Consider the following 25,103-nt stretch of genomic DNA (forward strand, 5'->3'; position numbering starts at 1 on the left):
AGGTTTCAGATTTTTATGAAAATTAAATTAATTTTAGTTAATATGGGCACTGAAATTGCTGTAGGTACTTCTTAGAAAACAAGTGACTTTCAAAACAATAAGGGGATAAAAAGCAAATGGCATGCAGTGGCTCACTAGCACATTAATGAGTTTGCCATTAATATGTACAGGACACAATGCCCCAGAAATTAATTTTTAAATGCCATATTGGAAGAGGTCAGCAATGGTGTTGCCCTTAAACATCACTGATATGACCAAATGCTTTCATGCAAAGATCATAATGACTGTACAGTAAACAGGAAGACCACGTAAGTGTCACATACCCATCATTGTAAGCACCGTCATGTCGGGAGGAGGTGAGAATGTCCATCTCAATGAGGTTGTCCTGCAATGTCTCTAGGAATGTCTGCTTTGCTATGTTTCTACATACATATGGAAACATGAATGAAGCCAGTGAGTCATGCATATATGAAGTGTGATCTTATAAACCCCAATGGTTATAGTGCAGTTGTGCATGGAATTAGAATGATGAACCATATATTTATATGTATAAAATGATACACATATACATATATAGCTTTTAAAAATGTTCACTTCTTTATATATACACTATATATATGCATATACACACATACAAGCACACACACCCATGTGCATGTATCAAAAAAGGGGAATGTCTTTGTTCATTGCACATTATTTATTGCCAGTGACACATGAAACCTTCCAAACTCCTGGATCCAAAGGAACAGATTTCAATCCAGCCCAGCTATAATCTGGTTATACTCCTGCACTTGTGTTACTGTAACTCTAAAAAGGCACAGCACAGTATCTATATCCCACTGTGGCCAGTACCTTAGTAGCACTCTTGCATCTAACTTTCTTATGGATTTCCAGCAAAAATCTGCCACTCCTTTGCTTTAGTTTCAGTTTTGGATTTGAGAATTTTTTAGTTTCCAATTTGATTAGTTTATTTTCCTTTGTGGAATAATAACTCACTATATAGAGTAAAAAGTAAATTTTCAAAATGCAAATTTTGCTCAATGTGAGTATTCCAAATGAAAGACTCTTGATGATAAGCAGATATAAGCTAGAAACAGGTTAAGCTGTAACCCAAATTCCAACACCAGAGTATTGGCTATAATCTGGATAATACAGGCAATAAGCAAGATACTTAGAGCCTGCACATGCAAATGCTTGGGACTGACACTGCACACAGCAGTGATATTTTGCAGTATTTGTCCTCCTGGCATGTTCTTTTATGAGTCACATTTTCACCTACAAATGCTAAACTGTTTTGTAGTTTTGAAGATAATAGCAGGAACATAAAGAATTAACTCAGAGGCACAGCTGGGAACAAACTGTGTCTTTCTCACCTTTGGGCTTATTTCTCAAGACCTGGCAAAAGAACATTCTTCCCATGTTTTTTAAAACAAAATACAGTCCTGATTTTGCCCATGTCTGTTTTCAGCATCAAAACTAAATCTAAGCCTGATTGTGAATAAATCCCCTGGCAAAAAAAAATATAACAGTATTGTGACATTTTATCACTTATTCAGGATTAAGAGCCTAGAGAGTGTAAGTGACATGAACTCAAAACAAGAATTCCTGTCAAAGAAACTGGATTCAGGTAACATGCTAAACCAAGAGAAACCAGCCCTGTCACATTATACAAACCTTGATACTGTTTCTTCTAAAATGTTCTCAACTTAATTTTCATTTCTACTTCCTCCTCTTCCCCACTGCTAATGCCAGCATTTGTTTAGCTCAACTCCTTGCTTTTGGAGGCCTTTGGGCTGCTTTGACAGAACAGATCTACTCCTTGATCTGAATGAAAGTGAAGTAACTCCTATTCATACCTTTGGAGTAAAGTGGATCAACATGCATGAGCTGTGTGCCATAGCACTTGAGACATCAATCCATTCCCAACTGTTTGTGGCTTCCTCACATTCCCTAGGAATGCAGGAAAGACTGGATGTTGAGTTCAATGCAAAAAGCAGCAGCATATGTGCATGCACTGAGCATTTAATGGGTAAGAGGCAAGGCACCTAGCAACACACCAATCAATAAAAGTTCATCGTTAGTTAAAATCCATGTCAAATTGGTTCCATGAATTTCAGTTGTGGATTGTCAATAGAACAGAAGAGGGGAGGGTTACACAATCTCATAATGAATGCATTTGTAACAGACAGGTCGCTGGGTCACCTGAGGGACTGATGCATGACTGTCTTCCTCATGGAAGGCTCACGGAGTCTGCTCCCTTGGAGATTACCTGTAAATTGCTGGCTAGTTACAAAACACTCTCCTTTCTTCTTAGCAGTAGTGGTGGCAGAAGTCTGACCTTACAAGATTACCACATGAAATTTCCTGGGATTGGAAGTCTCCTGAAAACTGTTGGTTTATCAGCTAAATGTCCATCTAGCTGGCATTTGTTTGCTCCCAAAAGGTCTCATGTAAAGGAACAGAAAGGAGGCCACAGAAGGAAGAAGACTGAGGAATAATATGGGGGGAACTTACCTGTCAGGAGTGACTGCTGAGCAAAGATCTTCTCATCACAACCTTGATAATACATGGCTTTTAAAGCAACAAAAAAGGGAGCAGACAGGAAAAGAAAGAGGATAAAGGAGAAACAGAGAAAGGGAGTAAAGGGAAACTAATGAAAAGGAGGGAGAGAAGAGGAGGGGCTCTTCCTCTTGCAACATACAAAATTCTTAGATATGCTTATCCTGTCAGTTGTGTATTTGTGCTGCACATCTCTGCTTGTGCTTGCATTATGGTTTAGAAACTTCCAGGCAGTGACAAACCAGTCTGAATTCCCAGTTCTGAAAACTGCCTGGAGTCCATAGCAGCCAAAATCAAGCCACTTCAAACTCTGGTTAAATTCTGTAACTGCAGGCATGTTCCACAGCCTGTGACAATCCTCGTTTAAAAGATGCAGTTTTTTTCTTCCTGTGTTCTCTCTCTGTTGACTAACATGGGATTAAAAAAACCCCAACAGAAACGCAATTCCATTTTTGACATGAGATTACTATAATCTCCTAACTTCAAAAGCCTTTATTCTTGGATTTATGTCTCTTGCCCAGGACTTAAATTTCTACATATTGGATATTTTATTCTCTTAGGTGATGGTCTTTTTATATGGTTCTAAAAATCTTTGCAGTGGAGAAGATGGGGAAGATCAGTCTCATGGAAGAGGCTGAATTGGGCATCCAAGTTTGCTAAACAGCTCTGAAGCCTGGTCTTTTATGTCTACATAATTCCCACTGAAGGAAATGGAAGACCTCTGCGTGCCAGAAGAGCTGACTGTCAGACTAGAAGTTAGTCACAGATATACTGATCATCTATGCAGCTCAGCCTCCTCTTTATGACCATTATAACACATTTTATTGTCTTAAGGTTGTATAAGTGGAGGAACAGTCAGCAGTGTTCATTTGCTGTTGGCACAAAATGACATATTTTCCAACATGCTTGTTGTCAAAAAGAAACACTGAGTGAAATGACACCATTTCAACCAGTGTGTCAAAAGCCTCACCATCAGTCTTGAAATGACCTGTTTTCTACCAAATTAATAAAATAGTTAGACTGAGGACCAAGTACAAATGTGACTGATCTGTGATGCTAGAGTGAAATCATCAAATGATGCAGAAAGAGCTCTTCATGCAGGTAGTCCTCCAACTGCCAGTCTGATTAACAGCAATAATGTGACCAATTCAACCTGTAACAAGAGCACTCTGCTTCAGATCTTGAAAAATTTTCATCCACAATGATTTCATAGAAGAAATGAGGAGCCTTTAAGGTTTTGCACTACTAAAACAGTGTATTATCGCTTCTATAACGAATTCACCACCTGGCTAGGAAAAGGCACAGGACTTCCTTCAGAATTATAGAGGATTATTACAAAAGACTTGCAGGAGTAGGGCCTAAGTATTTTTTAATGTAATTTTAATAAGAATTATCACATAAAACTCAATGCTTTGGTATTTGTGCTTGATAATTACTAAGACAATATAATTACTAAAACTGTTGCCAAATCACACTTGCATTATTTGCTTATAATTTTGTCTTAATCTTTTGGATCCAGCTTCTTAGTTGAGTCTTTTTAATCAAGCAGTCACAGAGAAATTAATTATTTTTAAATGCCATAAAATGTGATATTGAGGTTGTTTTAGAAGTTTAAGAGGGCCAGCATATATAGCTCATTCTCAAAAAGATTGACAGATGTGCTCATTTTTAAAAAAACATTCTCTTAGCAGAAGTTTGCAAAACCGGGTACAATTTGTCCCATGATACAGCTGCAGCTATTGCTGCCTCTCAGTGAGATTCTTACAGGCATTGTGACAAATTTGGGCCCTGTCTCAGTTTTCAGTTATTGTATGGTTTTTGCTGTCTAAAATCTTGTTGGTTTGAGAAGGTTAGACAAAGACAGTTGAGTAAGTGCACCATGTTTTAGACTTGGAAGACTCCTCTGCAGACTGAAAAAGACACCATGTATGGGAGCTAATGACTCCAGCATCCCCAGTGGCTGCTCAGTAGCAAAGGAAATAGTGAAGCAATATCTCTGGAGAAAGCAAGTGGGACTGCAAGTAGATGCACTCACCACCAGATAGGAGGACTGAGGCTGAGGGACTGTGAGAGCTCTCTTTTCCAGAACTCACACAGAATCTGAACAAAGCTATGGACTACAACAACTTGGCACACCCTTGTCACACCCTTCAGGTGTTGCATAGGTGGAAAAGAATTTGAGCGCTAAATGGAAACACCATTAAATGACTGAAGCTAGGCTATCCAGTGTTTCATGCTTGCTGGAGTAATGTTGAAAAGGGCAGCAGCTAACCTCTCTTCATTAGGTGAGACAAGATCAACCTTTCCTGAATTACACACTACAAAAGTACTGCTTGATGAGGCACAGCTACAAGGCTAAATCTTTTCAATATACTGACTGATTTCAGTTTTATAAATAGGATGTTGATTTATCCTACCACATAGGAAGAAAAGACAATAAAGGAGAATAAAAGAAAGAAAACCAAGAACATTTTAATCTGTGATCCTGATTCCAATTATAAATGAGGAAAATAACCTTATAAACAGCCGTTAAAGGCAACATTTTTAGTTTATGAAAGAAGAGCAATTTCCTCTTCTCCTAGTCAAAATAAAAAGACACAAGGAATAAGAAATACAATGCAAAATGCATAAGTCAAACACCAGTTCACAAACTAGGTGGCTGGCTATGCAGGTGTGTGTATTTTCCGTAACACCATGAGCACACACAGTCAGAACATTGTAAGTTCTAAAGAAGGTGACCTACCTTGTCTCCAGTGGGATGTTACTGTTGAGTAACCAGTTGTCCTGAGCATGGGCTGGCTCTTGAGCAGTGGCTGGTTGTTCTCCAGAGAGAGAGTGGTCTGTAGGAGCTGGGCTCGGGTTGCTGCGTGGAGTGAAGTTCCCTCTGTTCAGGGAATTGATGGAGGCCGCGTGATGCTGATTTGGGGTGTGAGCATGTGATATTGGAGGTGGTGGAGTTCGAAGTCTTGAATGATTTTGAATATTTGGAGGATGATCTAAAATGTAAGTAAAATACTTTTAAGGTTCATGATTTGAGTAGTATCATACTGGGTTCATTTATGTGCAGACACTTCTAAAAATTATCAAGGCTGGGGTGTCACACATCCTAAATGAAACTCATAGCCTTGTTCCACATGTTCTAATGACAGCGTTGATCTTTGAGCCAGCTAGAAAAATAATTCAGTCTCACGCACAAAAGTTATGAAAGTTTAAAGCACTGCAGAAAGGCTGTCCTGACAGCCAAGTTAACTCCGATGAACAACTGCAGGTTGCAAACCGCAATCTATCTGTGGCACTGATTTGTGATAAAGCATGAAAAATACACCCAGTCTGGATAGATAACATGTTAGAGCCAGTTTATGATGGATATACAGCTCCCAGAGAAGTTTGCTCTGCCTATTTTGCCTGAGAACTTTCAATAGTTAAGTCAAGAAGAAGACTAAGAATACATTTAATCATAGACTGGGTTTAGTGAAAGCCAGAAAAGCATGTCAGGGTTATACAATTTAACAAAATCCAATAGTTTGTACTGTTAGAAATGTACTCAAACTGAGTAAAAAATTCATGTGGCATAAAATCCGATGTGTCAGGAAAATGAAACAACAGAAAGTGAATAAAGATGTTAAAGATCAGTGATATGGCTACTTTGAGTAAATCTCAGAGTATTTCTTAGCCAAGAGACTGAAGAATGCAGACTGAGGAAGCCAAACACCTAGGAAAGATGAAGCAAGTGCTGATTATATCTGTATTTTTACTTTTTTTTTTTTTCAAGTTTTTTTTGGAAATGAAGAAAACTGAAGTATTTGATAGAACTGGAGGGAGACTGACAGTACAGCATACTGCATATGAGAAACAGGACACATATATCTCTCTACTTTTAGTGGGCTCATGCTCAAAAGTCATTAATACTGTGCCCTGGAACAGATTGCCCAGAGAGGTTGAGGAGTCTCCCTTGCTGGAGATATTTGAGAATTGTCTGGATACAATTGTATGCAACGTGCTCTGGGACAACCCTGCTGGAGCAGGAAGTTTGGACCAGATGACCCACTGTAGTCCCTTCCAACCTCACCCATTCTGTGACTCTGAAGTACACAATCATTTTGTGATGCCTTATCTGAAAATAATGTCTATTCTATCAATCTAATATTTACCAGACTTCTGTATCATGGGAAATTAACCCCCATTTATTCTCTAATTAGAGACCTCAGAACTGAACAAACTGTATGTGGTTGTAATGAATTGTATCAGACATGTAATGATACTTTTGAAATTTGGATTAGGACTTGGATTTAGGAGAGGAACTGAAAAAGTATTCACAGTGTCTCTGCAGCTTTTCAGATAGTTAAACACATTAGCTAAAACATGGCAATGTGTGAGAGAGCCATCCTGCCCCTCCTCACCCTGTGTTGACTCACACTACCTCATCATTAACTATGATTGGTTATACAAGAACCTAATGGTGTTTGAGGTAGTCTAGCAAACAAAAAAAAACCAAAACAAAACAAACAAAAAAAACAAAAAAAAAAAACAAAAAAAAAAAACAAACCAAACCAAAACAAAACAAAACAAAACAAAGTGCTAATTACAGAGGTGCCATTATTCTGACTGGACATATATTTACCTCTGGCTTTGACAGGTTAGACACACAAACAGGGGTACATATTCCACAGGGAGAACTGAGTGGTTTTAGGGTTCCAATCTTAAAAGCCAATTTTACCCTAAATCCCCAGAAAGGTCAGATACATACCTACTGGTCTCTCTCTCTATTTTATATCAGTAATACAGAAAACAACAAGTTAAAAAAGAGATCCATACTGATCATCTACATTTGGACAGACAGACTTTTCAAGGGAATCTAAGGAACTACTAAAAAATCTAACTTAGCAAAGCTCAATCAAACTTAAAAAAATCCCTATAATGCCAATAATACTGGTCTCTGACATGCACATCAGCCCGCAAATGAAAGGGAAGAGCAATGAGCATGGACTGTATAGACGAGAAGTATCAGAACTAAACCAGTTTCACCTCAGCTCTGCAACACTATGTGAATCGAAGTGTCCAACAGTTCTTGGACTGGATATTGCTGGGGACTGTTGCTTAGTTGAAGTCCTGACCATTGAGGCAATAAAAACAACAGTGAAGGAATTCTACTCCTGGCTTAGCTAAATTAATCACTCTTCTCCTACTCAACAGACAGGAATCAAGATAGGAAGAGTGTATTAAATCCAGCTGAGGGAGATGAACACAAATAGTTAGTTTCCAACTTTTAGGGCTGTCACTCTATCACCATTAATAAGAACTTAATTCATCCCAGAGAAAATGACTTGTCTATTCAGGAGAAACATACCAGAGGTTTCCAAGACCAGTTATTTAAGTTTTCAGCACAGCTCACGTCTGAGAGGAATACTACGCAATCTACAAAGGGGCTAAATGGGTGGATCTTGGAATAAGCAATAGGCCTTCTGCAAAGTTCTCCTGCTATTGGTTGACTTTTCCTTCTGGAGGCACCATTTTCACATTGTGAGTCAAAGCCTGTTTTCAAAGATCCGTTATGTAAATTCCAATTTACACCATATTATTACAGACACATTGCAGATGCTATTATGGATAATGCTTTTGAATCAAGTAAAAATGTGTTATTTTCATTCTCTATTTTCATATTCTCTGTGATTTCTTTGCTAAGTAACGACAGCATATCTATCTTACTCTGGTCTATGTGATTTTTCACAGGATTTTATAGCTTACATTTTGGTTTTTCTAACATTTAAGTAGCTTTTCCTTCCAGAATGTTTTTTATTTCATTCATATACAAATTCTGAATACTTATGCCATGTCTGAGCACTATAGAATTTAATATACCTTGACTAGAATTAGTAATTATTTCCCTTGCCTTATGATAATTTCTTTTTTTTATTGTCTTCTGCTCAAATTAAGGAACATCAGAAATAAGGTATAGACAAAAGCACAAGCCAGGAAATGATCTTACTGAAAATGACTGCAGCTGTGCAGGATTTTCTTGATGCAAAAAAAAAAACCTGTTAAGGTTCTTACCCTCGGCTGTGACCAAGCTCCTATGGGATTTGCAACGGATCATGAAAGCCAAAAAAAAAAAAAAAATCTTTCTTGATTTCCTAAAATTTCAACTGTCCCCTTTTTTGAGTATGCTCGGAGAAGCTGTAGATGCCTCACCGCTGGAAGTGTTCAAGGACAGGCTGGATGGGTCTTTGAGCAACCCAGTCTGATAAAAGGTGTCCCTGCCCATGGCAGAGGGTTGGAACTAAAGAGTCTTTAAGGTTCCGTCCAACCCAAACCTGTGATTCTATGACTATTAACTAGACCCACAATGTCTGAGTGATATAAACCGTGTGGCCGTATTTCCCCACAGGAAGGAGAACTTAATGCTGGCTGCAATGGCTCTCTTACATCATGTATGTTTGTAGATCTTACACACTGGGAAGATGCTCGGATCATTCGCTGTCTATTACACAGAATTGAATTTTTACAGATCTCATCATGTAGGTGGGATACAGGGGAAGTCTGATACAGCTCTCTGCATCTACCAGCAAGCCTTTACTGGGACAACAGCAGCACAGGAATTCAGAAGACTTTATAAAGGAGCAGAACACCGTGGCCAGTGCACAAATTGTACAAGATTCTCCAAGACCTTTCTTAACCAAGTATAAGATAGCTAAATGTGACTATCTGTAAGTTATCTTTGTTTACTCCAAAAGAGAGAATTTTCCAAATTTTCCTTCTTGCAATTTTCCTCTTTGGTTTCTAAAAAGACACAGACTTTATCATTCCCTCTCTACTTGTTAGAATGAAAAACTTGACATGAGCTACCCAGAGGGATCAGCTGAACTAACAGAACACCAAGGAATACAACAAACACCTTGTAAAGCACCTCTCCCCCACCTATCCAAACTTCTAATAGTCTCAGAGTCAAGCAAAACAGTTTAAGGGTTGATTTGTGCCTTGAAGGGACAACAGAAGAGACCTGTCAATAGCAAAGGAGTCTTAGACACCAGTCACAGTCCTAGACACCAGGGGCCAATGAAAGAGCATCCCAGAGATAAAGTTCAACATTTCTAGAAGACAGGCTGCGAACCATGGAAGTCTAAATAGCCAGAACTTAAAGAGCTCCCCATAAGCCTCATTTTCTCTAATGGGTAGCCACACTATATCTAACATGTCTGTATTCAAATGTAAGGAAACTTTGGAAATCTGAATGCAAAAAACAAATTGAAATCAAACTGCTTTTATGTTCGTTTTTTTGTGGCTTTTTTTTAAACTTGTTTTCTAACATTAAAATGTAATTGAGAAACACTGGCTTGGTAATCACAGATAAAGCAGAGCTGAAAGATAATACAGTTAATGAAGCTTGTACTTGGTACATGTTAGAGAGCCTTGACAGAAGGCTGTGAATGAAGATCTGAATAAATGTGAACCATAAAAAATTACCAATGAGGACCTAGTATGACAAAATTCAATAAAAGGTCTGAACCTCATGTTCCTTTTCTCTCCCTTAATCTTTAATGAGTAGTACTGTTTTTTGAAATTAGTCTATGTAACAATTACACTTTTTGATTCATTAGGTTTTGGGACTGTGTTCACTGCAAATGTGCTAACCTCTGAGTGAAAAATACGTTCTCATTTTTTTTCCCAGCTTATTCTGTTCCTCCACACATTTGTCATTTGTACGTCTGCTCACATTCAGACAGACTGATGCCTAACTGCTGTCTGGATTAGGTGCAGGAAATATTTCTCTTTACTCACTGTATATATATTGCCAGGTGGAATGAATCACTGTGCTCCCTTGAACCTCAGCTCCACAGTAGCTGTGATGATGAACTTGCTAGTGTGACTTTGGACAATTGTGCTTGTGCCCACTCACAAGGATAAACACCCCCAGCCCCAATCCTGCCACTTCTTGCAGAGGAAATTATTTTTTTTTTAAACAATGTACTCTGCATTCAATCGACAGAACAGCAAAGAGCTGTGCTTCAGCTATAGGACCCACTTCAGTCTGCTGCAGATGTACAGTCACAGCACTTGCACCAGCCAGCTGAAATCACCTTCACAGGGCTCCCTGTCCTGGGTGCCACTGGGTATGGGAGCTGGGGTGCTTCTCTCAGGAATCTGATGAGGCACTTAAGGTCAGGTGGACTAGGAAAAACTGAACTGGGTCTTTTCCATCACCTTTGTAGGGGACACAGGGAATTTGCTATTAAGAAGTGAGAACTGCTTGCCAGAAACAGCTTCCCTATCAGACACATGCCAAGCCAATGATGGTGTCTGCAAAATGAAAAGGGAGCAGAGTATTTAAGCCCCAATTTGGTAGATAATGGAAAAATGTTAGGAGGAAAATCAAAGCAGGAGGAGCTGCCTGCTCGAAGGGTACCTTAGTAGCTTTTGATTACAGCCAGGACAAATTACAGACCCAGTTTTAATTCTATCTGCAGACAATCCAGCTGCACGTGCAACATCTAGACTGAGCTGAAGTAGTGTGCAAAGGTACCTCTTTTGTACCAAGCTAGTCCACCCCATGGCTGGCACTAATATTCTGCAACCTAGAGGAGAATTTCCTCCTTCAAGGAATGTCTGACAACAGTGTCTGTCTCCATGAGACAGTCCAGTGAGGAAGCCACTGCACAGGAGGATGAAAAGAGATGGAGTGAAATAGGTCACTCAGTAGTCAGATGATTTATCTGAGCAGAGATAAAGTGTTTGCAAAAGTGTTTTGCCTCACTAACACTTAAAAAGGAGAATCAGCGTTACAACTTGAGCGACTGTATCTCTCCTTAAGACACACAACCACTGAATTTCACTTAAGACTAGCTTCTCCTACTATGAAGTGGAGTGCTTTCAACAGACTGCGAAACACATCCTTTCCTATAGCAACATCTTGTGTTCCCAGTTTTCAAAATGACACTGAAACATAAAAGGAAAGCAAAGTGCTGATGTATAACCTCCATTAACAATAGGACAGCTAACTTTACACCTTTTTTTCCTCTGTTTTATTTCACGTAACAGAATAATAGGGGGCTGCTGTTCCATTAAGGGCTCTCACCCAGAGAAGAGCATAGTCCTCATCTATGCAGTTAGAATCATCAGTGTCTGTGTACTGGTTCTAGAGAGTATTCTGGCTCAGAGTCTTTTTCCAGCTGAACTCCTTGAGTTGCAATCTTCACAGCCTTGTATCTCACCCATACTTTGTGATGCCATGTGCATAAACACGCAACCAACTGTGGACAACTGAAGCCTAAAGAAGAGTTTTCCCATGCAACTTTGGTGTAGTCTTCTGTTCACAAAAATCCACAAACATTGGAAACTACTTACTAGAGGAACATCAGCTATACAGATGTAAATAGTTTTGAGTATCCCTCTAAATGTGCAACTTGGACATTGAATTTGCAATAGCATGTGCTACAAAGACTGAGCACCAAAAAAAGCTGCAGAATTTAAAACCTGCAGTGTATTTTCATGACAACACTACTCACTGTCCCTATGAATGTCTCCAGACACTGTCCATAGCTATTCTAGATATTGTTATTAAAGCTAAACATATTAGGACCAGGGCAGAAAGACTCTGTAACTATCAAAATCTGAACTTCCAGCAGTATACCACATGTAAAAGAGGCAATCATTCTTCATCTCACAAACTGACCATAACGAGTAGAAAGTGAAAATGAGGGACCACAAAATCAGGTAGCAGATAAAATAGCACTTTGTTACTGACTGACAAGACTAGACTTTATAAACTTATTAAGACTTCATCCTGAAACATTACCAGGTCATAGCTGTACTTAAGGAACTTCATTTGTTTCGATCAATTACATCAAAAATCAGGCCCATTTAGATGCTATCTGTGCATGTGTAAAACAAGTTGAAGCTCCCCTCCAGCTGCACAGATCACCACTCCATTGGCTTTACTGTTTATAGAAAACCATGGGTGCACCAAATCAAGTCCAAACAAGCCATCTCCTTTGTATTTTGTTCATCAAATGTGTACATTACATGCAAACTTTCCTCTCAAGTGCCAAAGTGCCTTTGCAAAAGCAAGATATTGACTTCTGGGTTTGAAATCAATTTTTTTCTTTGATGCTGGGCTGTCAAGTTTTGCCTGTACATAGTCAGCAGGAGCTCTGGGTGGCTGTTTTTTCATCAGCATGCATCTGACTGGATTGAATGCTCTATAAGTAATGGTTTTAAAAAGTTTCAGGACACCATCAAAGGATGATATGCAGGGTTTTAACTTATGATATTCATTACTCAAAAAAGGGAGTCACAGTCTAATAAGATCAAGGCAGAGTACTACTGTTGAGGCTCTGACAGTTTATAAAGAATCATTGTCTTTAGCACAAAGGAAAGTGAAAAAACCCAAAAGTATCTGGCAAAGTGTAAATTCAAACAACATTTTTAAGTTGTGAAATAATTTATGGGAAACAGGAAAGTAGCTTCTACTGTGCCCAGCTAAGCAAATTCTCCTGCAGCCCTGGAGGCTGAATTTTCTGCTGGACTTACTGAAAAGAAACATCTTTAACTACCCTGACACCACACACTGGAGGCAATAGTAGCCGTTGAAATCTCAAGCTGTTGAACTGCTGGCCTTTCTGGTCTAAGCATATAAACAAACAAAAAAACAATGCCTTATTAGAGCTCCTTTCCTCTCAGAAATAGCCCAAACATAAAAACTCACCGTGAGCCTCACCACTCAGGTGAGATGCTCCAGTCAACCACACTGAGCTCTCAGCCCCTTAGGTCTGGGTTCTCATGTTTGGAAACCCATAACTGCTACTCTCCTAATTTTCGAGGATGCTCAAATAAGTTTGCTGTGCCATTCTGACAGCACTGATGGCGCCTGTAAGCTCCCTTCCAGCTAAATGACTGAGGATAACCAACCTGCACTACATCTTAGCAGGGTACAGCACCATAATGTCAGGCAAGAAAATCTGCTGGCCTGGAGCTAAGGATGGTGCATCAGTGCTCTGATTTCGAGTTGCTAAAAATTACACTCATTGAATGTTTCTAAACGTGTGTAAATAAAACTCCTCCTGAAGAACTGGGATCCTGCAGCTTTCTCTTTTCTAAGTGAGAGATGTATGAAGTCAGTACTTCTGAAGCTACATGCCTTTTTTGAAGTGTTAGAAAGGTGTATTCAATTCCCATTGTTTTCTGTACTGCACACGAATGCTAAAACTCATTTGTAGCCACCCATCATATCCCAGTATCTACAGTTTAGCCAACTACGCCACTTAGATCATTGCTAGTCTCCTGTCCAAAGTGTCCAACTTGCACAGACTTGGCAAAAGCAGCTGGGTGCCATCCCTCATGCATAAAAGGCCTGGGGAAATGGAAAAAGTTCTGATTTGTTGCCCCCTCCACTGCACATTTAAGAATACAACTGTTATTACACCTAGGATTGTTCTTCTTGAAAGAAATGTAGTGCATTTCTCTGATGTCTGCAGTTTATTGACTTGAGGCCCCAAGGAACTCTTTGATGCAGAGAGAGTTTTGCTCGTTTCCATCCATACACTCCCTCCTGTGTCTGTTTTGTGATCCTTTCATACAGTAACATATGGAGACATATATATATATAACAGATAACCACCCAGTTCACCCTTGCCCAAACCAGACATGATTACCTGTATAGCTACATAAGCTATTGAATTGTTTGCATTAAGCAGTTCCTGAAACAGAAGTACATGAGTAAAAGGTGCCTCTGGCTGCTGTAATAGCAAATAAACTCAGGATTTTGCCAGCAAAGCTCTCAGATATTGCTGGCCTTTTGTTTTTTCATATACCTGTATTAGAAAAATTGAAATATAGACCTGATCTTTGTCTGTTTCTCCATAAAAATAAAATGAACAAACACTCTCTATTTTGCTTACACCCTTCAAAAATCTTTTCTAAATTGCAGCACAGTTGTGACTTAGCTGTGCACAAACACAAAGGACTGACAGATCCCCAGCTTCATCAGCAAAGCTGACTGTTAATGGCAGCTGAGGAAATAGTCTGCTTTATGTATTTTTTACAATGTTGTCAGCCATGACAATCCAGAGCCCATCCTTTTGCAAATATGAAGCACACAAGTTTCATGCAGTTTGACCATGTGTCAGAACCAGGTATGTGGTCATAGTGGTCAGGATGAAATAATATCTTGCAATTTTTTTTTTTTTTTTTTAATTTGCTGTATTTAATGTTAACTTGCAAGCTTTGGGTCTGGATTCCCACCTCAAATGGCATGTCAATCCCACAGCCACCAGGGAGTTGCATGGCACAAACATCTGAGGTATGGTTTTGTCCTTTCTTTTTCATTTATATGTTACCCAGGCTTGTGAATAAATAAGTTTCTGGAAACACACAATTCCATTATTTCACAGCAAAGTGCGTATTGAATGCAACATGATGTGGTCCAGCACAATGCTAACAAGCAGTAATGATTTTAATTATCCAGTCTTGAGAAAAAATGGGGAGATTTCATGTTGGCAGCAACTGAAACTAATTCAAGTCTTTGCCGGCAATTTTTTGTTTTATCATGACTTCGGATCAACTTCTTTGCATGCTGCCCCCCAGGTGCTACCGAACAGAGGTACTGCACAGTACATAACCAGCTCTCCGGTTTTTCCTTTGTTACCCACTCCTTGCTCGCATGCTCCTTTTAATTTTTTTCCTGCCTTTAAAGTTTTAACGAAGAAAATTCTATTAAACACCTCCAAAGCACAACATAAATTGGTAACAATTCCATCTGACAGCTGTGACTGACATGATGTCTGTCACAGGGATTACTACCTACATCCCCCGCCCCATCCACCACATACGCAAAGCTGACTGATGTCCTTTGGTGAAAACCATGGGTGCAGATGAGTGTAAAATCTCTCTGCACAGGTGGAAAACCTTATTCCCTTTGGCACGGGAATCTGATTTGTGAGAGCTGGGCTCCATGACCTTTCCCTTCAGGTTCTATTTGACATTCTTGGAAGCACTATTGCAGATGGCTGCACTCCAAATAATTCTGAAACAGACATAAAACTTTTATATTTTTATTAACACTTGAAGAGGCCACTAAAAGAAAATCAAAACTATGAATCTGTCAAGACATCCCTCAGCAATGCTGCACTTTGTTCACAAAAGCACCATGATGGAATGGCAACGTAGCTTATCCAGCATGTATGGTTTTCTAACTATTCATAATGTCTCCACCCCAAAAAATCTCAGTACTAATTGATACAGACCCTTTGACAACAGACCCTTTGTCTGAGAGGAAATATTCATGATGAATCTCATTTATCACTTTCTTTTTTTTTTTTTACTTCTACACTTCATGTTGCAAACCTGTAGTGCTTAAATTATATCAACAAAACTATAAATACACTGCACCTGAATATTAATAGATCATAAAGACATTTATACATGTTCTGATGTTAATTTTTCACCCTAATATTCTGAATGTACATTTGTGTATATCTCTGCCTTGATACAGCGAGACAAATGTATACTGTGCTACAGAGACAGAAAAAACATGTTATAGTTAAAAGATTTTGATCTTTTCTTAGTTCCTTCTCTTCACTTTGTTTCCCTTCCATGAGCTATTGCTTTTACTGGCAGTGATGACTGCTGCCCTTCAACTTCCATTTTGTAAAATAGGCTAATTTAAAATGAATACATGAAAAGGCTTCTGGTAGAACAAAAAGACTGCCTTAGCTTTTCTGCAAGAAAAGAAGTATTGAAATTATTATTTATAATCCTAGTGCTTATTGTGGTTTACTTCAGTGCAGGGGAAACAGAGGAAAGCTAGGGTACCAGGCTATTCAGCAGTTATTATCATGAAGAGGCAGAAGAGGTTTGAGAGAGGCGGATCTATTTCTGCAAGTCATTCTTCATTGACACAAGCCTACAAACTGTCCATGTGTGAAACTGTCACTGGTTTATTACTGGTATCTCTACATATGCCAAGAGAGAGCTTTTCAGGTGCCCTAACAGAAGTAAGGTACGAGCTCTCATTTCCACCACTCAGTGATACCTGTGGCCTTGAAAAATTTAGCAGGAAAATTTGAAAATCAAGCCCCAAATTAGCGATATTAGTGCAGATCCCAGAGCCAGGTGCTTAGGTTGTTTAGTAATGTTCTTTGGAAATACAGAGTCCTGGTGCTGTCTGAAGTCCGGTATTAGCTGTAGGTTCCCTTAGCACATGGCAGTTCAGGAGAGTGACAGCGCACTCAGATAACGCTTTGGCACGAAGCGCACGGCTTTAAAGCGCAGATTATCAGGAAAGATGAGTTTTGTAAGGTTCTTTTCATTGCTTCCTGTAAGTGCTCTTGACATTTTTTGAAGCAGTTTAGGAGAGCTTCCTAGGAAAAATGTCAAAATAAAGTAATAATTTTCTTCTAATATTGTTCAACAAATGTGAGCACAGCATGGTTTAGAAAAGATCAGTGGCTTATGAAGACGGTGCAAACATGCACCCATCTCTATATTATCAAGGGCTTTGGTGTGATCAAAACAATAAACAATAATTTCATATATGCACTGTCAGAGAACTAGAACAACTGTTCAGGGTAGAAAAGGGATTTTTTAATGACTTCCAAGTATCCTGACAATATACATTTCAGCTATATATGAAACTTTGTTTCAAACATTGCTAGTTATTCTCTGAGCAAAACAATTTATACCAGCTTCATGCTGGAAACATTTCCTATAAAATTTATACCCCTTCTATCTCTTTTTAAACAGAAAAAAATGGAGTTCAGAATAAAGTTGTATTAAAATACTGCCTTGGTTTTTTAGGGACAATCATGTTAAAGCTATTTTAGTCTGCCACCGGCACCAACTGACACAACTCCAGGAGGGTGACAAAATTTTTTGGTTCAATTAAACAGATGATAATTAAGATATATTTTATTCTGTAATTCACAAATAACATGTGATAAAGAGGGTTTATTTTTGTTCCCTTCAAAGTCCCAGAGCCTCCTCAACCCTCTAGATGAATGATGCAGAGCTTGGAATGGACCCATCACAAACCTCAAGTTGCAAATTAAACAGTGGGATGAGTAACGGGCTACAGGGTTTTACAAATGCTAAGAGAACACATCCTGTTCAGTCTACTGTGAGGGAACCTCTTCCAAAAATACACTTCTGAAGCAGAAGTAAAATTACTTAATAACATGAATTATTAATGACTGGATATTTTAAACTTTTAGGCTTAAATTTCACAGAATTTGTTTATGCATAGAACTTTGTATTGCTCACTTTTAAGCTAAAGTACTTCACATATTTGTCAAATTGACATCAAAACTACAGGAAAGAATCATTTAACTCATCACTGGATGGCCACCAAGCCTGTCAAAGAACAAGACAGCTGCTGCATGAAGGATGAAGCCCTGATTCCACTGAAAAGAAGTGTAAAACTCTCTAAGAGTTTTAGTACTCTTTAGAATGGTTGAAACTTTACAGCTCATTTTCTGAAAAAAATACCTTAATACTTGAGGGTAACTTTAATAGTGGAAACCAGGCAGGGCTTTCTTTATTTTTCAGTTCCAGTGATCAAACCATGAAGGGACAGATCTGCGTCTGTTGTTATGAATCCAGCAGCCTACTTCCCTGCCAGCATAGCCATTTGGAAAGAAACGTGAAGAAACTCTCACAGAGATCCACTGCCCTTGATCTGCAGCAAAACTCCTGTATTGTCAATACTCGCCTTGATCTGCAACATAACTCTTGATGTCAGCAGCAGTTTTGTGCACAGTGTGGGCAGTATCTGGCTCCTAAGGAAAGTTTTAGATGCTGGGGATTCATTGAGATTAATCAGCATTTGATGCCTCACTGAAGAAAAACAAATGAGCAGGGTTTGTAGATACATTAAGTGAAGGAAATACAACTGCAGCCAGAAACTAGCTAGAAAAATTACAAATTATGCCAGAGAAGAAGAGCAAGGCAGGGAAACATTGGTCCTGAAGAAGGATCACTGATGGACCAGACTGTCTTCACCTCTTCTACAGCTTTTCTTCTAAACTATCAACTTTCATGTGGACCATCCTTGATCTTCCCCCATCAGTCAAATCTGAAATTCACAATCTCGGCTCTGATAAGCCATATAAGCCAGAAGGGTTGGATGTACATGTTCAAATTTCCCTGCACCCCTCTCCTACCCAGTCCAATCTGTGTCTACTGAAGGATCCACAGGCAAAGCACCAGACTGTTCCCTGAAGTGAACCCACAGACTAACCAAATCTGCTGGAATCTTCAGGGCAAAGAGGTGGCCTGATCTCATAGGAAAACTCTAGGCAGCAGGGAATGTAGACTCTCCATTTCTTTAAATTCACAGCAGTAATGTTGACAGTTAGAAACCCCTCATGCTTCTGTGTAATTGCACAGTGTTTCTTGGAGGAGTAAAGTGATAGTTTCCCTATTTGGGACATGGTGCTTTTAAAATAACCTATCTGGTATACACTGGGAACCAGAAACATATATATTTCTGGGAACCAGAAACACAAATAATATATTTTTATTGCATAGCAACTTTCACCCTGGATTTTTACAGTAATTTACAGCATTAATTAGTTAAGAGCATCTGATAATAGGACTCCATATTAGATGATTATGGCTATAATTAAAGGTATTGAATGATGAAAGAAACAGAGCTCAGTTTGTACACGAAAATAGTGAATTCTGAAGTAATGAAGACAAAGTTCAGCTCAAAGATTTGTGACTAAGTACACATGACTGTATGTATTTAATTTCTCAATCCTGCTTCCATCTAGGAATTTGTATGTTTTGGCTGCCTTGCTGGCTGCTGACAAAAAGAATGGACATTGGTGTAATTCTCCTTATCTTTCCTTTAACAAAGGTGTCAATTTCCACAAAACCTGTAGGAATTTGGTATCTTTGAGACCTCTGCTCTCCATTAAGCAGCCAAAACTGGTCAACAGCTTAAAAATACAGGTAACAGGGAGTCAGGCAGACAGGCAATACAGTTATTTAGAGCTTATTTTCTTAGGAAATAGTTAAAAATTAAGACAATTGCACTGGGGGGACAAACACAGATTGTATAATGAGTTACAAAACAATCTTTAACAAGCCAAACAAAATTATTGCTTTTCCTTAGTTATACATATGCAGATGGTCTTGTTTATGTAAAAGACTACCTCCATCTTGAAGAGCTCAAGAGCATTCTAGTCTAGTGGAAGGTATGCTGGCCCATGGCAGGGGAATTGGAGCTCAATGATCTTTAAGGTTTCTACAAACCCAAACTATCCTGTCATTTTATGACTTATGGTGAGAAGAAGAAAGTAGTGACAGTCATATCTTTGTCTTGAAGGAAGCCCCACTTTTTTTAGGAATCAGTATAAAAGCTCCAGTGAAGTGAGATATCACCCAAAAGTCCTTCAGTGCAGAAAAACCCTTTTTTTTTCTCCCTGTAAAAGACTTAAGATCTTTTTAAGATAATCCTCAGACAGACAGCATCTAGCTTATGATGAGGGACTTGTCCAATAAAATAGCCTCCTCATAAAGAAAAAAGATGTCAAAATTGTGGATGACACAGTGGGAGTCATCCAAATTGCAGGGAGGGGTGTATCCTCTATATGCATACTACAGTCACCCAAGTTTTCAATAAGTCTACACTTTGCAGTCCAGTGGGAATCAACAAGTTCTGAAAATTTGCCTTTATTAAAGGTTTGCATCCCATCATGGGTAATTAGCTGTTCAGAATTGAAGGATGGCAGATTATAACACTTGTACCCAAAGAGATCAAGAGAAACCTGGTAACTTCCACTCCAGGATCATCCTTCCTTGGAGACCACTATCTCTAGTAAATGAAGCAGCGATCCATGAACAAGTATTGACAGTGTTTTTCTACCTCTCAGCTGACTTGGAGTTGCTGGTAAATACTCTGCTGACTCCAAAAGGCTTTGTAGCTGTGGCATACGCCAAACAAACAGGTATGAAAGCAAAAGGAAGGCTCTGGTTGGCAGCATGGAACAGCATTGTGGCTCAAACAGCTGATCTGCAGACGAAGGCAGCTGTTTGAGCTGTGGAAGGTTGTCCAGAAACTCAGCACTTGGCACAACAAAGGGAACAGAGTGGTTTTCTGCTGGAAAATTAGCAAAGACTCCATCTCAGTAGTGATCTGAACAGCCTTTCATAAGCTTTCATCTGCTGTACATTTCTGACACAGAAACACAGACTGTTCCAAGTGGTGGTGTGCAAGTGTACAGGCTGCCTGACTGACCTGCTGGTAAATACACTCATCTGGACAAGAGAGATGGCTTCTGAAGGGTCAGTGCCACGACAGCTGGTGTCTGGTGCAGGGTACAGTGCTGCATTGGTATCTACTGCTCAGATCTCAGCGCCAGAAGCCACTGTGGTTTAGTTCTGAGCCAGGGTCAGAGTTATGCCAATGTGATTCCTCTCAGATCTAACAAAAACACAGCTTGAGCCACAGATACCTTTGATCAGTAGCAAGAAGGAGAACTGTGCTTTTTTAAACCAAAAAATCCCAAGGGGGGCACTTAGGTTGTTTTTTATTCTTGTAGCTGTGGCTACAAGGCCTCTCTATACATGTACACATCACATTCTTATGCTTTTCCTTAAGCACATGACCCTGGTATTTCTGAAGGCCTGCCCAGATACTGCTCTGATACAATTTATAGAGGCAACACTCTACACTGGACAAGATACATCTGGAAGAAGATTCTAGCAAGATGTAAAGACGGAGGAAAATGAAGTGGGTGCAGCACACAAAAACTGCCAGGCATCCTGCACAAAGTATTCTAAACTAGTAAGAGTACACAAAAAATCAGGCAAAATCTGTACCAAACTGTGTAAGATATTATTGGTAAAGCATCTGCTTCTACACCAACATCCAGAGAAGACGTAGGGTTTGTTTCATTATTTTTCATTTCAAATGCTGATTTATTTATTCTATGTGTATTCCCACTAGCTCAGGTTTATGAAACAAATAACCTGACGGGTGGAGAAGTTTAAACACATGGAGTAGTCATGCTCTCATCTTTTGGCATATTATTTCCTTTTTCTAATTTATGCTACTAAACTTGTCAAGAAAGGAAGACTCTCTTGGCAAATCAGAATGAATGCAAAGGAGCAGTCAACAACATATATAGCTAACAAATCTTAGTACCTAGCCTCCCAGGGACTGGAAGCACATTCAGGTTTAGACAGAATTTCCCCAAGGATTTACACCTATAAATATACTTAATAAACTCAGTAAAAACATGAAGTGTGAAGTAAGCGCTTCATCAAAAGCTTATTTTGGTTTTCAACAAATAAGAAAATTAAAACTCCTGCTGCCCACATGAGTCTATATGTCTGGATCTTTCTTCATAGATAAAATTATTCAGAGCTTGTCAGTCTGTTTAACTAGAAAAAAAAGACATATCTGTCCTAGGGGAGATCTAAACAACTTCATTATGAAAGCTGTGAGGGAGTCACAACACATTAGGAAGAAAAAATGCAGTATGCAGTGGTTTTTCAGCTCTTTCTACACCATTGACTCACCAGAGGAAAGTACTACTAATTATACCTACTTGCATTGATTATTTTTCTTCTTCAGGATGGATTACCTTGTCCTCCCCTATATCTAATGATTTAAATTAGAATGAAACAGCAATGTGATGGAGGTTGGAAGCTATATTGAAAGAAAGACATCAAACATGACGTTTAAAAAAATAATCCTCTTTCCTTACTAACTGCCCTTCCAAAATAAGCTAAGGTTTAAGTGATGTGACTTAGCAAATACTACAGAGGTATAATATACCACACATTACAGGAAATGCCAGATATATTTCTTGTGACTATATAAGGTTCAGTGATCCAGATCTGGATCAGATATTATCCTGTTTACACCAATGTAAATCCAAGCTAAATTCCACTGAAGCCAGAGAATTAGTTAGATCAGAATCTAGTTCACTAAATCATACATTATTCCATTCTTAGGCATGCTCTTCTTATCTGTCTCCTCCTTTTCCTCTTACAGACCCTTCATTTGTACTGTGAGGACCATGAGGATCATCTAAATGAAACTCATATGCTATGGGTCATAGAATACCTCCCCATCATTTCTACATCAGACCCAGTCCTTTGCAATTATGGTGGAAAAGATCAAACACTCCTACTGATTTGTTTGTTTGTTTTCCATTTGTACTATCCCTGTGAGAACTCAGTAATTAGGAAACAATTGCCATGGTAACATATTACACCCAAATCTGATTATAATTAAATCAGTGCCAGAATTTCTATCAGGTTCTTCTGAACAGTCAACCTCTCTCTCTACTCATACAAGATTGTATCTCATCCACCAGTCTGGAACTTTTGTCCGACCTGCTTGTTGTGAGGTCAATCTGAGAGACAGATCTTAAAGAAAATTTCCTGACCATTTGTCAGATTATCTGCCTCATAATTTACATGCAATATACATGCTATATACACACGATTGTAGCAATCACCACTCTTTTATTTTCCATCCCCCTCCTCTTCAAGCCCTCTCTCCAGGTAGGCACAGATCATTCTGTACCACCTTTGCCATTTTGTAAACAATGACAAAATACTTCTTAATTCCTGAGTCTATTCTTTGCACAGACAGTTACAGTGCATATTTTCCCATGGAATAGCCACTATTAATCCATTAAAATTTGAAAACTTTAAATTTTCTCATTTAGTTATAATGCAGATGCAAACACAATCAAAAATTCCACGATAAACAAGGATACTACAATGAAAATGAATAGTCCAGTATGGATTTAAAAAAAAAAAAAAGATGCAGTGGCTCATCATTCTGTAACCTGACACAGAACAGGCAGTATCAGAAGTGCTGGAGGCAAGCTGAAGGATTTAGAGGGACAGGGGTGGGAGGCACAACAGAACCACAGAATCACAGAATAATGAGGTTGGAAGAGACCTCTAAGATCATCAAGTCTGACCTATGCCCTAACACCTCAACTAGACTACAGCACCAAGTGCCACATCCAGTCTTTTTTTAAACACATCCAGAGATGGTGATTCCACCACCTCCCTGGGAAGACAATTCCAGTACTTTATTATTCTTTCGGTGAAAATTTTCTTCCTAATATCCAACCTGCACCTTCCCTGACGTAACTTGAGACTGTGTCCTCTTGTTCTGTCAGCTGCTGCCCGGTGGAAGAGACTGACCCCCACCCGTCTACAGCCTCCCTTCAGGAAGTTGTAAAGAGCAACAAGGTCACCTCTAAGTCTCCTCTTCTCCAGGCTAAACAACTCCAGCTCCTTCAAACGTTCCTCACAGGGCTTGTGTTCCAAGCCCCTCACCAACCTTGTTGTCCTCCTCTGGACGAGCTCAAGCATCTCAATGTCCTTCCTAAACGGAGGGGCCCAGAACTGGACACAGCACTCAAGATGTGGTCTCACCAGTGCTGAGTAAAGGGGAGGAATGACCTCCCTACTCCTGGTGGTCACACAGAAGCTTATCTGGATATTGCACAAAACATATAGAAAATGACAAGAAAGAGATCTGATAGTCAATACATAGCACAGGAATCAATATACGCCAAGGAAACAAATGATTCCCCAAGATGCTGAAGTGTGCTGAATCCTTTGTACACTTACAGAAGTGCATACATTACACTCAGGCTGCTGGGAGTGAATGTCACTGCCTGGACAAACACTTGTCCCAGGACTTTAATTTTCATCAGTGCTACCACAGAATCAGACAATGTAGTTTTGTATTTCTTCTTGTTTTTCTTTATCCTACTCTGCTAAATTGGCAATAAAATAAATTAATTTACCCAAGCTGAATCTGTGTTGCTTGAGACTGCAAATGCTGAGTGATCACCTTGTCCTTACCTCAACACAGGAAGTTTTCTTTGTATTTTCTCTCCATGCCCTGCCAAGGAGGGGGATAACAGAGTGGCTTGATGGACACCTGACAGCCAGCCAAGGTCAGCCCATCACACCATCGAACCAACAGCTCTCCAACTGAGCAACAGAGATGCTGTGTAGGACCACTTCAAAGGACTTAAAGAAGCCAAGATACATTACACTAGTTGCCCTTCCCTTCTCCACCTACACAACTGCTGCATCACAAAAGGACAATTGATCAGTCAGGTGCAATTTGCCCTTTACAAAGCCATGTGGCTGGCTCTTAACCACCTCCCTGTCATCCATATGCCTACACATAGCTTCCAGGAAGATATGATCCATGACCTTATCAGACAGAGAAATATCTGACTGGTTGATGGTTCCCAGGGTCCTATTTTTACCCTTTTTAAAATAAGGTGTGATATCTTCCTTTTCCTCATCACTGGGGACTTTGCTTGACTGCCATGACTTTACAAATATGATGGAGAGAAGCTGAGCAACTGCATCTGCCAGTTTCCTCTTATGCTTAATTCACTATCATGTGAATAGTAATGCTCAATATTGTCCTGCTGGATGAAGGAAAACATGGGAAAGTCCAGGCACTGAAGACTGGGGGCAGTCTTGACCTTAGCACAAGTGTTATTTGCCTTGACTGACCTCACACATAATTTTTTGCTTTTTTTCATATATTTTTA

General features: G+C 39.3%; 1 protein-coding gene across 1 annotated transcript in view; it reads right to left on the reverse strand.

Moving 5' to 3' along the window:
* Positions 1 to 25,103, reverse strand: part of TENM4 (teneurin transmembrane protein 4) — a 342,526-nt gene that overhangs the window by 202,004 nt on the left and 115,419 nt on the right. The window contains exon 3 of the mRNA XM_053934325.1: positions 5,303 to 5,555. Coding sequence (XP_053790300.1) covers positions 5,303 to 5,555 — 253 coding nt within the window. The remainder of the gene's footprint in view (positions 1 to 5,302; positions 5,556 to 25,103) is intronic.

This window comes from Vidua chalybeata, chromosome 2, assembly GCF_026979565.1.
Source record: "Vidua chalybeata isolate OUT-0048 chromosome 2, bVidCha1 merged haplotype, whole genome shotgun sequence".
NCBI lineage: Eukaryota > Metazoa > Chordata > Aves > Passeriformes > Viduidae > Vidua > Vidua chalybeata.